Source organism: Vicia villosa, unplaced genomic scaffold (assembly GCF_029867415.1).
Source record: "Vicia villosa cultivar HV-30 ecotype Madison, WI unplaced genomic scaffold, Vvil1.0 ctg.002981F_1_1, whole genome shotgun sequence".
Classification (NCBI taxonomy): domain Eukaryota; kingdom Viridiplantae; phylum Streptophyta; class Magnoliopsida; order Fabales; family Fabaceae; genus Vicia; species Vicia villosa.
In genome coordinates, this window is record NW_026706082.1 from 49,481 (window position 1) to 66,173 (window position 16,693).

A 16,693-nucleotide genomic window follows, 5' to 3' on the forward strand; every position below is an offset into this window, starting at 1 on the left:
CTCCTGCCTAGCCCAAAGCAGAGAGATGTTTTATAGGGCTTTGCTTTTAAATGTTTTGCCCGAATAAGTTTGTGTATAGGGCTTTGTTTTCAAAAGTTTCCCTCTTTGTCCTGCCCAAGACAAATGAGTTTGTGTTTAGGGCTTTGTTTCAAAAATGAATCATAAATAAAGTGTCATTTTGAATTCCCTACATTATGTGTTTTATTTTTGCTTTTTTTTGGAAATGGTAATCCTAAAAAACCAAAAAAAAAAACTTTTTCAATAATCTGCATACACTCTTGCATTCACAGTTTTTTCTAAAACAAGCATAAATCCTATGTGCAGATTAACTATTAATAAACCCATTGGATGCAATAACCCTATGCCCTCTCCCAACTTTAAGGTTCCTGTGTTCGAAGCCGAAGAATAGGAAGAAGAGGAGATCCCGGACGAGATCTCTCGATTACTTAAGCACGAGGAAAGAGCCATTCTGCCTCACAAAGAGCCTTAAGAAAAGATCAACTTGGGTTCTGAAGAAGACAAAAAAGAAGTGACCATTGGATCGCTGCTTGATACTGATATCAAGAGTAAGCTGATAGATCTTCTCAAAGAATATGTTGACGTATTTTCTTGGTCCTACCAAGACATGCCTGGGTTGGATACCAATATTGTTCAGCATTACTTGCCATTGAAGCCAGAATGTCCGCCAGTCAAGCAGAAATTGCGAAGGACTCACCCTGATATGGCTAACATGATTAAAGTGGAAGTTCAAAAACAGCTCGACGCAGGTTTTCTTGTCACCTCACAGTATCCTCAATGGTTGGCCAACATAGTGCCAGTTCCGAAGAAAGATGGAAAAGTCAGAATGTGTGTTGACTACCGTGACTTGAATAAGGCCAGTCCAAAAGATGACTTTCCATTACCACATATTGACATGCTGGTTGATAACACCGCTAAATTCAGCGTCTTTTCCTTCATGGACGGATTCTCCGGTTATAATCAGATCAAGATGGCTCCTGAAGACATGGAGAAGACATCTTTCATCACCCCATGGGGTACCTTTTGCTACAATGTGATGCCATTTGGATTAAAGAATGCAGGCGCAACTTACCAAAGGGCGATGACTACTCTCTTTCATGACATGATGCAAAAAGAAATTGAAGTTTATGTGGACGACATGATAGCCAAGTCCAGCACAGAAGAAGAACATATTGAATACCTTTTGAAGTTGTTTCAACGACTAAGGAAATATCAGCTTCGCTTGAATCCTAACAAATGTACTTTTGGGTTTCATTGTCATCCAAAGAGGTATCGAAGTAGATCCCGACAAAGTCAGAGCTATTCAAGAGATTCCTGCACCAAAAGCTGAAAAGCAAGTAAGAGGATTTCTCGGACGATTGAACTACATCTCCAGATTTATCTCTCAAATGACTGCTACTTGTGGGCCAATTTTCAAGCTTCTCCGTAAAGATCAAGGGGTTGTATGGACTGAAGATTGCCAGAAAGCGTTCGACAGTATCAAGGAATACATGTTAGAACCACCAATATTGATTCCACCAGTTGAAGGAAGACCACTAATCATGTACCTTACCGTGTTAGAAGAATCCATGGGTTGTATGCTCGGACAACAAGATGAAACCGGTAAGAAGGAGCATGCCATCTATTACCTAAGTAAGAAATTCACAGATTGTGAGTCTCGTTACTCCATGCTCGAAAAAACATGTTGTGCTTTGGCTTGGACTTCAAAACGTCTCCGCCAATACATGATCAACAATACTACTTGGTTAATCTCAAAAATGGATCCGATCAAGTACGTCTTTGAAAATCCTGCCTTAACAGGAAGGATTGCCCGGTGGCAAATGCTGTTATCCGAGTATGACATCGAATACCGTGCTCAAAAAGCGGTCAAAGGAAGCATTCTCACCGATCATTTGGCGCATCAACCAATTAATGAATATCAATCTCTCAAGTTTGACTTTCCTGATGAAGATGTCATGTACTTGAAGATGAAAGATTGTGACGAACCGTTACCTGAAGAAGGTCTTGATCCTGGATCAAGATGGGGCCTAATTTTTTATGGAGCAGTTAACGCCTTTGGCAATGGAATTGGGGTAGTCATCATCACTCCCAAGGGTACTCATATCCCGTTCTCTGCCAGATTGCTATTTGATTGTACCAACAACGTTGCAGAATATGAAGCTTGTATCATGGGTCTCGAAGAAGCCATTGACTTAAGGATCAAGATCTTCGACATATATGGAGATTCAGCCCTCATGATCAACCAAATCAAAGACAAATGGGAAACTTACCACCCTGGTTTGATTCCTTACAGAGATTATGCAAGACGTCTGTTGACTTTCTTCAACAAGGTTGAATTGCATTATATACCTCGAGATCAGAATCGAATGGCAGACGCCTTGGCTACTCTATCTTCCATGTTCAAAGTCAATCATTGGAATGATATGCCTAAAGTCAGAATTATGCACCTTGAAAGGCCCGCCTATGTGTTTGCAACTGAAGCAGTCATCGATGATAAACTGTGGTTCCACGATTTCAAACGCTTCCTTCAAACTCAAGAGTACCTGCTTGGGGCATCAAACAAGGATAAGAAAACTCTAAGGAGGCTTGCTGGCAGTTTCTTCCTGAATTGAGATGTGCTATACAAAAGAAACTTCGACATGGTTTTGCTCAGATGTGTGGACAGACACGAAGCAGACATGTTAATGCATGAAGTGCATGAAGGGTCCTTTGGAACTCATTCAAATGGGCATGCAATGTCCAAGAAGATATTAAGAGCAGGATACTATTGGTTGACAATGGAATCTGACTGTTATAAACACGTGAAGAGATGTCACAAGTGCCAGATCTACGCAGATAAGATCCATGTGCCACCGACTCTACTCAACGTTCTCTCATCTCAATGGCCTTTCTCCATGTGGGGTATCGACATGATTGGAATGATCGAACCGAAAGCTTCAAACGGTCATTTTTTCATCTTAGTGGCTATTGATTACTTCACCAAATGGGTCGAAGCAGCATCTTATGTCAATGTTACAAGACAAGTGGTTGTGAAGTTTATCAAGAATAACATCATTTGCCGATATGGTGTTCCCAGCAAGATCATTACTGACAATGGTTCAAACTTAAACAACAAAATGATGAAAGAATTGTGTGAGGAATTCAAGATTGAGCATCATAACTCTTCTCCTTACAGACCAAAAATGAATGGCGCCGTCGAAGCCGCCACCAAGAACATTAAGAAGATCGTCCAAAAAATGGTCGTCACTTACAAAGACTGGCATGAAATGCTGCCATTTGCTTTACATGGGTACCGTACTTCAGTGCGTACTTCAACAGGGGCAACCCCTTTCTCTTTAGTATACGGCATGGAAGCTGTGCTCCCCGTAGAGGTTGAAATCCCATCAATGAGAGTCCTCATGGAGACTAAGTTATCAGAGGCTGAATGGTGTGAAAGCAGATACGATCAGTTGAAATTAATCGAAGAAAAACGTATGACTGCTCTATGCCATGGACAGTTATAGCAAGCAATGATGAAACAAGCCTTCAACAAAAAGGTTCGACCTCGAGAGTTTCAAGAAGGCGACCTCATGCTTAAAAAGATCTTGTCTTTTCAACCGGATTCTAGGGGCAAATGGTCTCCTAATTACGAAGGCCCGTATGTTGTCAAAAGAACATTTTCTGGCGGCGCCATGACTCTTGCAACCATGGATGGTGATGAACTCCCACATCCTGTGAATGCTGATGCAGTCAAGAAATACTTTGTCTAAAAAAAAAAGAAGACAAAAAAAGCTCGGTAAGTTGAAAACCCGCAAAGGGCGACTTAGGCAAAAATGAGCGTTTCGGTGGACTGAAAACCCGAAAGAGCGGTCCAGGCAAAAATTAGAGACAATAAACAGAAAAATTCATCCTGGTAGATTGAAAACCTGAAAGGGCAATCTAGGCAAAAATTAAGGATTTATGACAAAGTAACTGCATCAGTCTGTACTTCGTCACCTGAAGAGTCTTTTTCATCAAAGGATCTTCAATGTAGCCTTTTTCGCATAATTACCATTTCCAACTTTTGAAAATACTCCATGGAATCACGCCTTTAGCTGGTTACCATCCTATTAAATAAATTTGAGCCTTGTGCCCATTTGTTTGCAATCTCTAATTTCTTTTAGCTTGCAAAATGATGCTTTAATTGTGTTATTCACTTTTGAAAGAAAAAAAAGAAAAAAAAGTTTTAAATAAATTTACTTTTCTTTTTCAAAATAAAAGCGAAACTTTCCTTTGAGTTGTGAACAACAAAAGGAAGCATCAACAGCTATCTCCATAGAATGAACCAAAGATTATCCTTCAGAACTGTTCTTTTCCTCTAAAGAGATGATGAGACAACGGTATTCTTATCCCAAAAAAGAATTCCTGAACCAATTACCCCTCGCCGTAGAAAAGGTTCTTTTATCCCCAGTGACGAAGATCTTTCATCTCTAGTGAAGAAGTTCTTCCATCTCAATAAGAAAAAAATGCTTGTCTTCCCCAGAGAAGTTTAAAGCATGCAGCATCATTCATCACCCGTGTTATCTGCACCGTGTTGAAAAACATTTACTGAGTATCTGGTTGTATTGCGACGTTGGTCCTTCTTTAGTATATACTTCTCTGTCTGTCAGTATTGTCAACATGCATACGACATTCATGACATTCATCATTCATACATATTTGCATCATTTATGCATTCTTGCATTTTTCAATATTTGCTTTAAAGTCGCTTGTTAAGAAACAGGTATGGGCGCGTCATCTCTCCAGTAGGTTGTCACCCATAAGCAGAAAGAACATCTTCTTTCTCGAATTCCCCACCGAGATCATTCCTCGTGGAAGAAGGTTGCTTCAGTTTCTCCTCTCCAAAACGAAGGAGAAAACCCCCAATTGAGTCCATTCCTCATGGGTACAAAGTCTTGTTTGACTCTTTCTTTCCGATTCATTCTTGGATAGAACCTTGTCTTTACCAGAGATTCAAATTCCGATTCCCCAAATAGAGTCGAGAAAAGTTAAACCATAAACAATAGCCTCATCATCTGAGCAGTTTATGTTTCTTTCAAAAGATTTTTTCCTTTCAAGGAAATCAATCATGAAGACCATTTGACAATCAGGGCCTTATTACTGTTCACAAGGATGAATAACCAGTAATTTCCCTAGCAAAGACTCCAAGATCATTTTATCACTCGGCTGATAATTGATCATGTCTTCAAAACCGCTATCACAAGGCTGGTAGTCGGTAACCTTTTTGTTCTTGTTATATTATTTAACATGTCTATCACAATGCTGATAGTCGGTAATATTAACCGAACCTTTGAAACTCTTTTTACCATGTCAAGTCTATCACCATGCTGATAGTCGGTAATGCAGTTTCATACCTTTCACCTTCGCATTATTTAACAAGTCTATCCCTATGCTGATAGTCGGTAATGTCGATAGGTAAGCTTTTCTTACAAAGCTATCATTCCCCGGTGAAGCATACACTTGCTTTCCCGAAAAGAAAAAACGGATTCTCTTCCTAAGACATGTTGAGACATCCTTCCCGATCTCTTGTCCCTAGTGGATTCAGTTCTTGATATCCCCTCGGTAAAGATATCCTTGCATCATACGCAATTTTGGTATCTTAGGTCCAAAATTCGCGTCTTCTGATATTTAAGTCTTTTCCACCCTATCAAAACGAAGATTTTAAATCTTCATGTCTCAAGGTTGAAGAAACTTAAAAAGGGGCATCTGTCATACCCCAATTTTTGACCTAAGATACCACCTCATATCACAACATAGGCATCATTTGCATCTCTAACAAATTTCATAGCTTGTGTTTGCTACTTGTGACTCAGCAGGGTTTAATCAAGAAATCACTCATCAGTACAAGCAACAACCAATTAGGGTTTTGTTCTCCCTTCATATCAAATGAACTATCTTCATCAACAATCAACATTTGACTCAAAGATTCATTTCAACCAGCTCAAAAGCTCTGAATCAACCAGATTAGGGTTTTGACTAAAGACAGCATACTCCTGACTTTTGCTCAGGGTTTGACCTAATAACCTGGGACATGATCTCAAGACCCCAAGTGCATCATTTTGACCTAATCTATTGGCTCAAAACATCTCCTACATAAGGATTGATCAACAATGAAATTTCAAATCATCATACAAGGGTTTGAACTATCAGGGACTGAAATCAGGGATCACATTTGGGAAACCCTAAAAAGCCCCAGGGAGTCACTCAAAGGTTTCAATCATATTCAAATAATCCCTATGACAATATCCAATGGAAATTGTATCTCAATTCAAGATCCACAGTCATCAATTTCATCAGGTCGACAATTAGGGTTTTTGACCTAATTCACCTGAACAGTTGACTTTTTAATCAGAACATGGTGCCACAACTTAAACCATGGCTCGAAGTCCTCCAATAACTCAATGTGTTCCATTCATACCATTCATTTGGTGAGGATAGCTTGGTTCATTTGAAATCTCCAGAAACGCGATTCGTCTGAAAATGTCAACTATACAAGATCATCATTGACTTTTTGGAAATTTTGGTCAACCATGACTTTTGAAGTTTTAAATCATCAATATATGATATATGAAGTCATTTGATCAAGGAAAATCAATCAAGAATCAAAAAGTCAAAAGTTTGACTTTCAAAAATTTCTAAGTGTTTTTCAATGGTTTTTTCCAAACTTTGGAAGGGAATAACTCAAAATTTCACCTACAAACTGAAAAAAACTTCCAACATGAAAGTTGTAGATTTTGATCCAATGAACAACTTTGTCACATAAATTTTTTTCCAAAAGATCAACCATTTAATAGATATGGAGCTTCAAAGTTGGTATCTTTTGAAAAATGCACTTAAAATCTCACCCATTTCCTTAAAGGTCTTGAAGAAACTTTCAACTAGGCTTTTGAATTACATAACATGAGCTTTCCAAAATGTTCAAGAGCATGAAAAAATATGGAGCATAGCTATGGTTTTGAATTTTGTCATTAGAGGTCATAATGCTTAAAGTTTCACACCATTTCACAAAGTTATGAACACTATATGACCTATAATGCAAGCAATGATAGACATATGCAATAATTGGAAATATTTTCTGATTTGAGATCAGATTGGAAAGAGATAAGAAGCTAGGGAAATTTTAACCATGGTTAAAGGATTTAACCTTTTGCATTTAATGCAAAGATGCCATTCTATCTCTTAATGCCAAATCATCATTCTAATCTCAACTTGCAAGGCTTTGTATTCAGAATCCTTGGCCTATAAATAGAGGTCCAAATTTCATTCAAAATCACACCAAAATATCTCAAAGCATTTGTTTTCTCTCTTCTTTCTTAAGTTGCAAGTCTCATGAGTTTCAAAGAGGAAGAATTGCAATTTCCATCTCTTGTAATTTCTGAGCAAAGTGTTGCTTCTAACACTTCCTAAACATCATATGGAAGTTGTTTGATCAACTCACACACCCCAAAACACTTTAAATCTCAGAATCACTACCTCACCTCCATATGAACATTAAGTGAGCTTTATCATGTCAATTCTCACACCAGGCCATATTTGTCCAAACTAACACTTAAAACACCATCCATATACTTCATATGAATGATCCAAACACTCATCATCAATCTGAAACATCTCCATCATCAAATTCAATTCAAACTTGGACCTATTGCAGATCGGGTATCACCAATTGATCCAGAGGTTTTCAATTCATTCCAATCATCCAAACATGTTCCATAAGGTCCACTGAAGCTGTCCATATCAAGAAACAACATCTGGAACCTCTCATTTGCAGAATTCGATTCTCAGTTTTGCCATTTTTAAGGAAAGTGCTCTTGAACTTCAAACTCTATCATACTGTTAGCTGAAGATTTCGTTTTGCAAACATGGTCCTTCGAAGGATAAAAACTCAAAGGAAGGATGGTTACTGATGACCATCTTTGAAGATAAAAATGGCTCCTGATGGCCATGCTTCGAGAATGAAGATTTCTAAGTTATAACGAAGATAGTGAATGCCGAAGCTAGTAGGAGTATATGTCTTCGAAGACTTAGACAAATTTCGTGAAATATGTTAAGTATTGACACTTAGCGTACTTTTTTAGTGTTTTAATGTTAAATACACTGCCACGCGTCGAAGAAGGACTTAGGCGGGAAGATTTGAAATTCGAAGACGTTTTCGTAACTGTCTAAAGACAGATGGCATTCCTGAGGTTCTTATGAGAAACGTGGCATTAGATTAGCGTAGGACCGTTAAGGTCGAAACTAGTATAAATAAGGGTCTTAATATTAGGATTCCGGGTGTTCATTTTGTACAAACCACTCACATATCACTCAAGTATCAAGTGTTAAAGAGAAAGAGTTCGCTGAGAAATGTACGTATGACACCACCATTTTAATACATGTGTATTTTCCCTTTATTTTCAAGTATCTTTCAATATTATTGGATTTCATTTACTTCTTGCCATTTACGTTTTTGTACACATTATTTTCATGTTATTTATCTTTAAGGTATTTAACATTTCTGCACTTTAAGATTTCTGCATTTTTAAAGTTTCGTCTCATATTTTATCTTGACTTACCTTTCGCTGAAGTTATACTCATGTGTATAACGAAGTGATTGATAATTTTATTTGTTTCGTTCGAAGTAATTCTTATTGACAAGATGAATCATAGATATGGTTCGAATGACCATCAATAACAATCTTTTTGACTATGTCCTAGGATCAATCTAGTCGATCCTGCGAGTAACCGAATCATATTTATTATAGTTTGGAAGACTAGCGGTTGTTTACCGGAAATCACCGTAAACAAATTGGCACGCCCAGTGGGACAGTGTCAAGCAGATTGTTTTTAATCAATTGTGTTATTTTTGTCTAGACAATATCAAGACCTTGTATGAACCTTAGGAATGGTAAGTTAACGAACAGTGCACAACCGTTTCCCAAACGAAGGTACAACAAGAAAATGGCCGTTACGACCAGTGCAGGGGGAGATCAAGATCCCCCACAAGGCTCTGGATCAGGAGCGGAAAATTCGACATCTACTGAAGGAGCACGGGATATTCCGGGTCCAAATGGATCGAGACCTGCAGATAATTCCCAGGCTATCCCTGAGAATAATACAGGACCATCAGGGACTATTCCAGTTTCAGTGTCGACCACCGCACCTTCATCCACAAGCGCGGAGGAGATGCCACTTTCCTCGACAAATGCTGCAAATAACTTATTTAACCAGGGGTCAAACTCTGCTTTCGAATGGAGGCCAAATTACCATACGGAATGCCATACCCATTTGGAACAGGAGTACGAGGGGCAGGACCTACATATGCTACAACTAACAATGCGACGTTTTCGCCAAATGTTGGTTCAGTGGGTCGAAGTGCACGCAATACTGGCTTTTCTGCCCAAATACCCAATTTTACCACAAATAATCAAGCAGCATTCCGGCAAGAAATGGATGCAAGCAACCATTGTAGATGTTGTTGATTGGCTGTAATTTTTGGTAAAACTGATTGTGGCTCTATCTTGTCAAAAACAGTGTCATGACATACTTTCTGTTGTTATGATGTGCTTCCTAATGCAGGCCTTTACCTGATGTCAAGGCCGATGTCATGGCATTCGCAGCTGTTTGCTATTTTATATTACTACTTATGATTGTATGATCTGTTAAGACCTTATGCGCTATATTTGGTAATAATGGATTCTGATCTGGTTCAAGGACGTCTTGGATGATTACTATTATCAGTTCCTTGTATAATGGAGATTTGTTTTAATTAGGGCAAAAACTATTTTGTGGATCCAAGGCCCATTTGCTGTATTGTCTGAAGAGTATTTAATCCGTGTAGGAGCTGCCGTTGCCGTCAGGGTTTTTGGTGGAAAAACTGTTAGAGTTCTGTTTGTTTTAGTTTTCTCGTTGTGTTTTCTTGTAAGCCAAACAATCATCATGATGATTGTCTTGGTCTAGGCGTTTTTGTTTTGAGTTGTAAAAAGTACTCAAAGCTTTTAAGCAAGAGTACTATTGTTCTTGATCAAAGCTTTTAAGCAAGATCAAGGTGTGTTTTGAAGAGTGTCTTCTTTTGCTTTTCGTTTGTTAGTTTTTCATCACTGCTGTGATTGAGGGGGAGTGAGTAGGAGCTCTGGTCTAGCTGTTTAGATTGAAGTTGCATTGGGTAGATATTAAGTGAAAGGCGTAATATTGAGTTGTATTACCTTGAATTAATATTGCTTATAGTGGACTTCCTCCCTGGCTTGGTAGCCCCCAGATGTAGGTGTGTTTGCACCGAACTGGGTTAACAATTTTCCTGTGTTGTTTTCTGTTTACTCTTTGTTCATTTGTGTGAAAACATTCAGATAATGATGTCGTGACATCCTGTAAGACATCGCGTGTCTGAGTCCAGAATTTCAATTGGCATCAGAGCAGGCACCCTGCCTGTTTTCACTGGGTGAGATCTAGGGAAGGTCTTTTCTGGTTCGATGGACAAAGAAGGTGGTGGATTTATAATGAGACCACCCATTCTGGATGGCTCTAATTATGATTATTGGAAACCTCTCATGGTGGCTTTTCTGAAATCTGTGAATAGCAAAGCATGGAGAGCTGTGAACAAAGGATGGGAACATCCTGTTATTACTGATAAAGATGGCAACAAAACTCTTAAACCAGAGGAAGAGTGGGACAAAGATGAAGAGGCATTGGCGCTTGGCAACTCTAAAGCTCTAAATGCTTTATTCAATGGAATTGACAAAAATATATTCAGACTGGTGCACCAGTGTGAACTAGCCAAAGATGTCTGGGATATCCTAAAGACTACTCATGAGGGCACCTCCAAAGTGAAGATGTCAAGACTTCAACTGCTAACTACAAAATTTGAAAATCTAAGGATGAGGGATGATGAAAGTATTAAGGATTTTCATATGAATTTACTCGATATTGCTAATACCTCAGGAGCTTTGGGAGAAAAAATGTCTGATGAAAAGTTGGTGAGGAAAATTCTTAGATCCCTACCTAAGAGATTTTATATGAAAGTTACAGCTATAGAAGAGGCACAGGACATCAGCAGTATGAAGGTAGAGGAGTTAATTGGATCTCTTCAAACTTTTGAGATGGGAATCAATGAAAATTCTGAAAAGAAGAACAAAAGCATAGCCTTTGTGTCCAACTCTCGAGAGGAAGTAGAGGAAAGGAGTGAAGAGAATCTATCTGAATCTATAGCTATGCTTGGCAAACAATTCAACAAAATTATAAGAAGAATGGATCAGAAGCCAAGACCTAATGTCAAGAACATCTCATCTGACATCAGTAGATCTTATGACTCTGGCAGAAGAGATAAACCAGAAGAAAAATACAATCACAGTAAAGGGATTCAATGTCATGGATGTGAAGGGTATGGACATATTAGAGCTGAATGCCCTACCTATCTCAAGAAACAAAAGAAAGGATTGTCAGTCTCCTGGTCTGATGAAGATTCTGAGAGTGATTTTGAAGAAGAATCAGCCAAACATGTCACAGCTCTGACTGGAGTTTACAACTCAGATGAAGACTCTAGTGAAGATGAGCTATCCTTTGAAGAACTGGCAACCTCCTACAGAAAGCTCTGTATCAGAAGTGCTGAAGTATGTCAACAAGGTGAAAAGCAGAAGAAATACATAGCCCAGTTGGAGGTTGATAACAAAGAGCTTAATGAAACTATATCTGAACTGAATGACGAAATTATCCTGTTACAATCCAAACTTGATCAGATGTCTAAATCAGTAAAAATGTTGAACAATGGCACGGATATGCTGGAGGAGATCTTGCAGGTTGGAAAAAGTTCAAAAGATATGTCTGGCATAGGATTTGCCAGTGCAAAGAAATATGTCCAAGATAGTAGCAGAACTAAACCTGAAGCTGAGATGTCGAAGCCGATGTCAAAACATGTGACTCAACATCACGAGAAAGGTGAAATGAAGAGAAAGTTTCAAAGATGGAGATGTCATTACTGTGGAAGATTTGGACACATTAAGCCTTTTTGCTTCAAACTATATGGATATCCAGATCAAGCTCCTTTTTACAAACCTAAGCAGATCATGCCCATCCAGAAGCAACAATGGAAACCTAAAAGTATGGCTTTAATAGCTCATACATCTCTTAGAGTTTCAGCCAAAGAAGACTGGTATTTTGATAGTGGATGCTCCAGACACATGACTGGATTCAAGAATCTGCTTGTTGATATCAAGAGTCATTCTCCTAGTTATGTAACCTTTGGTGATGGAGCTAAAGGTGAAATCAAAGGAGTTGGAAAATTAGAGTGTTCAGGAGTGCCAAATTTAGAAGATGTTCTATTGGTCAAAGACCTGACTGCCAATCTTATAAGCATCAGTCAACTCTATGACCAAGGATACCAAGTCAACTTCACTAAAGATGAGTGTGTGGTTACTAATGAAGAAAAGGAAGTAGTAATGAGGGGTGTCAGATCCAAAAATAACTGCTTTTTGTGGGTGTCTCAGGAATCCAGCTATTCTTCTATATGCTCTAAAGAAGAAGAAGCAAAGCTATGGCACCAAAAACTTGGTCATCCTTATCTAAGAGACTGGGCAGGCAGTGCTGATAACAGAAAAAGAACTTCAGGAGGATGTCTCTTCTTGGGAAGTAGCTGTTCTCAACTTGTTTGGATGAAACAGATGTTATCAGAATACAATGTCACACAAGATGTCATGACATTATATTGTGACAACTTAGGTGCCATCAACATTTCAAAGAATTCCAACCAGTACAGCAGGATCAAGCATTGTGATATTAGACATCACTACATCAGAGATCTTGTTGAGGACAAAATAATTGGCTTAGAACATGCTGCCACAGATCTTCAACTTGCTGACAGTTTTACAAAAGTCTTAGATGCAAATAAGTCTGAAAATCTAAGAAACAAATTAGGCATTTGTCTTTGTGAAAGATTATGGCAATTAATTGAGAGTGGGGCCAGCACTATTTCTCTCTCCAAATCTTGGATATCATTACACATTAAAGTGTATTTTCCCCCCTTCTTGCAAGTTACTCAAACGGTTTCCATTCCTCCACAACCTCTCCTCCACACTCACGCTATCTCACTATGTTCCTGCATTCATCACTCCTTACCCAGCCTCTCATTTTCTCTCACCATGTCTCAGAGTCCTTCGTCAAAGAAATCTTCTCCCATCTCTGAAACAGCATCAGGTTCTAGGGCACCAAATGTTGTGAGCAATCAAGATGTTGTGCTGGATGTTGTGCCATTGAACTCTGTCCCTCCTTCCGATTCTGCTCGCAGTCAACCAAGAAAGATGCATGCAAGAAAATCAACCGGAGGATCTGTCCCAGAAACCTTTTCTGTCCAGCATAGAGAGGGCACTTCCTATGTTCATAATGCGATTGCTAATATGGTCACCAGAATCTTGAATGAAGGGCACAAAGTTGAAGGAATTTCTGTTCCTCTAGCCCAAATGCCTGCTTCCGATGATGATCAAGGTGTGCAAGATGATGAGACCCCTGTTGATAAAGATGTTAAGACAACTGTTGATAATGATGAGACATCTGCTGAGAAAAATGATGAGACTCCTGTTACTAAGGATGTTGAGACATCTGTTAATGAGACCCCTGTTGCCAAAGATGTTGAAACATCTGAAGCTATCAATGTTGAAGCATCTGATTCCAAAAATAATGAGACTCTTGCTCCTGAGAAAGATGAAGAGGTTCCTGCTGTTCCTGCTAAGAAAGATGAAAACCCTAATGTGCATGATGTGGTGGATCTAGATGAACTTGATGATCCTATTGATATTGCTGATGATGACCTCATCTCCAGCATCTCCAACAGGGTCAAGGCTCGTAAGGGAAAACAAGTTTGTGAGCAACATTCTCTCAAGCCACAGGTTACTCCTCTGAAGACTGTTACTAAAGAAAAAATAAAGAAAGTCCCTACTGGACCCTCAAAGTCTGGAAGCAAAGTTAGTGTGAAGAAGAGGAAGGAAAGAAGCATTTCTGATTCTGAAGCTGATGTCCCAAGTGATGTCCCTGACATCCCCTCCAAGAAGAAAATTGCTGTTACTAAATCTGCTACAAAGGTCCGTGATGTTCCTTTGGATAACATATATCTGCACTATGCTTCCAATGCTATCCAGTGGAAATTTGTGTATCAAAGAAGGCTGGCCCTTGAAAGAGAGTTAGCAAATGATGCTCTGGAGAATCAAGAGGTAATGCAGCTCATCAAAACTGCAGGTTTGATTAAGACTGTTTCTCAATTCTCTAAATGCTATGAAATGCTTGTGAAAGAGTTTATTGTCAATTTATCTCAAGACTGTGCTGATGGTAGAACAGATGATTTTCATAAAGTTTATGTTAGAAGAAAATGCATAGAGTTCTCCCCTGTTGTTATCAATCACTTTCTAGGTAGAAATGCTGAAGCTCAACCTGAGCTTGAAGTAACTGATAATGAGGTCTGCAACACCATCACTGGGGGTAAGGTGAAAAAGTGGCCCATCAAAAGCAAACTGTCTGCTAGTCTCTTGACTGTTAAGTATGCTCTGCTGCATAAAATTGGTTCTGCCAACTGGGTGCCCACCAATCACACCTCTACCATTGCTGTTGGTTTAGGAAGATTCATTTATGCTATAGGGACCAAGACTGTGTTTGACTATGGAACCTATATTTTTGACCAGACTATGAGACATGCAGGTACCTCTGCTACTAAGCTTCCTATTGCCTTTCCATCCCTAATATGTGGAATCATCCTAAAGCAATACCCTGGCATCTTGAAAGCTAAAGATTCTGTTTGCAAAAGGGAAAGTGCTTTGACTTTTCACTACAAGCTGCTTCAAAGGACTGATGCCTCAACATCTGCTGGGACATCTCAAACTAGCAAGTCTGTGACCAAAGCCTCTCTTATAGCTGAGCTGAAGGAGACCTGCAAAGAGCTGGAAAATAGGAAGATGAAGCTTGAACAGCTTATACTCAGTCTTGAGCAGTCTGCTGATAGTGATGATGATCATGCTGCTGGTGGTGATGGTGAGAAGATGAATGATGATATGGATGCTGATAGTGAGGATGACTATAAGTCTAGTAGCTCCAGTGATGAAGAGATGAGTGAGGAGGATGATGATGGTACTGCTGGCTCTGAAGATTAAATCTTCATCTGGTGCTTGGCTCCTTTTGTGGCTAAAAAGGGGGAGTAGTGTGTGTTTTTGGTTGTGTTGATTGTAATGGTTGTAATGGTTATCTTATTGTTCTGGTGATCTTTTGGTTTTGTTTTACTTGGACATGGTTTTCTTTTGGTTCCCTTTATTTGGGTGTTCTCTGGTTCTCCCTAACAATGACAAGTGGTTTCTGTAACAATTGATTAAGTAGTTGTTTTTTTTGGTGATTAATCAAGTTGAATCAAGTTGCTGCTGTTTTTCTTACAGAATTTATTTTTCTGTTGTTGGCTGCTGTATGCTCTGGTATCTGCTTTCCATCTGTTAGTGTTTTAGCCAAAAATTCGCCAAAGGGGGAGTTTGTAGATGTTGTTGATTGGCTGTAATTTTTGGTAAAACTGATTGTGGCTCTATCTTGTCAAAAACAGTGTCATGACATACTTTCTGTTGTTATGATGTGCTTCCTAATGCAGGCCTTTACCTGATGTCAAGGCCGATGTCATGGCATTCGCAGCTGTTTGCTATTTTATATTACTACTTATGATTGTATGATCTGTTAAGACCTTATGCGCTATATTTGGTAATAATGGATTCTGATCTGGTTCAAGGACGTCTTGGATGATTACTATTATCAGTTCCTTGTATAATGGAGATTTGTTTTAATTAGGGCAAAAACTATTTTGTGGATCCAAGGCCCATTTGCTGTATTGTCTGAAGAGTATTTAATCCGTGTAGGAGCTGCCGTTGCCGTCAGGGTTTTTGGTGGAAAAACTGTTAGAGTTCTGTTTGTTTTAGTTTTCTCGTTGTGTTTTCTTGTAAGCCAAACAATCATCATGATGATTGTCTTGGTCTAGGCGTTTTTGTTTTGAGTTGTAAAAAGTACTCAAAGCTTTTAAGCAAGAGTACTATTGTTCTTGATCAAAGCTTTTAAGCAAGATCAAGGTGTGTTTTGAAGAGTGTCTTCTTTTGCTTTTCGTTTGTTAGTTTTTCATCACTGCTGTGATTGAGGGGGAGTGAGTAGGAGCTCTGGTCTAGCTGTTTAGATTGAAGTTGCATTGGGTAGATATTAAGTGAAAGGCGTAATATTGAGTTGTATTACCTTGAATTAATATTTCTTATAGTGGACTTCCTCCCTGGCTTGGTAGCCCCCAGATGTAGGTGTGTTTGCACCGAACTGGGTTAACAATTTTCCTGTGTTGTTTTCTGTTTACTCTTTGTTCATTTGTGTGAAAACATTCAGATAATGATGTCGTGACATCCTGTAAGACATCGCGTGTCTGAGTCCAGAATTTCAACCATGATATGTTAGGGGTCTTGGCCAAAGAATTGGCTTCAATTTTGAATCCACTAGCAACAAATATCGCTAGTATGAATCGGGAAAACGTGGAGACTTTCCAAAAGATATCATCTCAAATGAATCGAATGGCAGATTTCATGGGAGTTCCACCACCTAAACGAAAAGAGAAGCAGCCTTTGAATCTAGAAGAGAGGCCCATTTTGGAACGTATACAAGATGCGGTTCCCCTGTCTAGGACAGCCACTAAGAA

At 39.0% G+C, this 16,693-nt stretch overlaps 1 protein-coding gene across 1 annotated transcript; it reads left to right on the forward strand.

Annotated features, from left to right (window-relative positions):
- The first annotated feature begins 13,463 nt into the window (after window positions 1-13,463).
- Window positions 13,464-15,140, forward strand: LOC131640165 (uncharacterized). The gene is made up of 3 exons (XM_058910572.1): window positions 13,464-13,604; window positions 14,139-14,210; window positions 14,982-15,140. Exons 1-3 carry the CDS (start codon window positions 13,464-13,466, stop codon window positions 15,138-15,140), a joined length of 372 nt encoding a protein of 123 aa, XP_058766555.1.
- The last annotated feature ends 1,553 nt before the right edge of the window (window positions 15,141-16,693 follow it).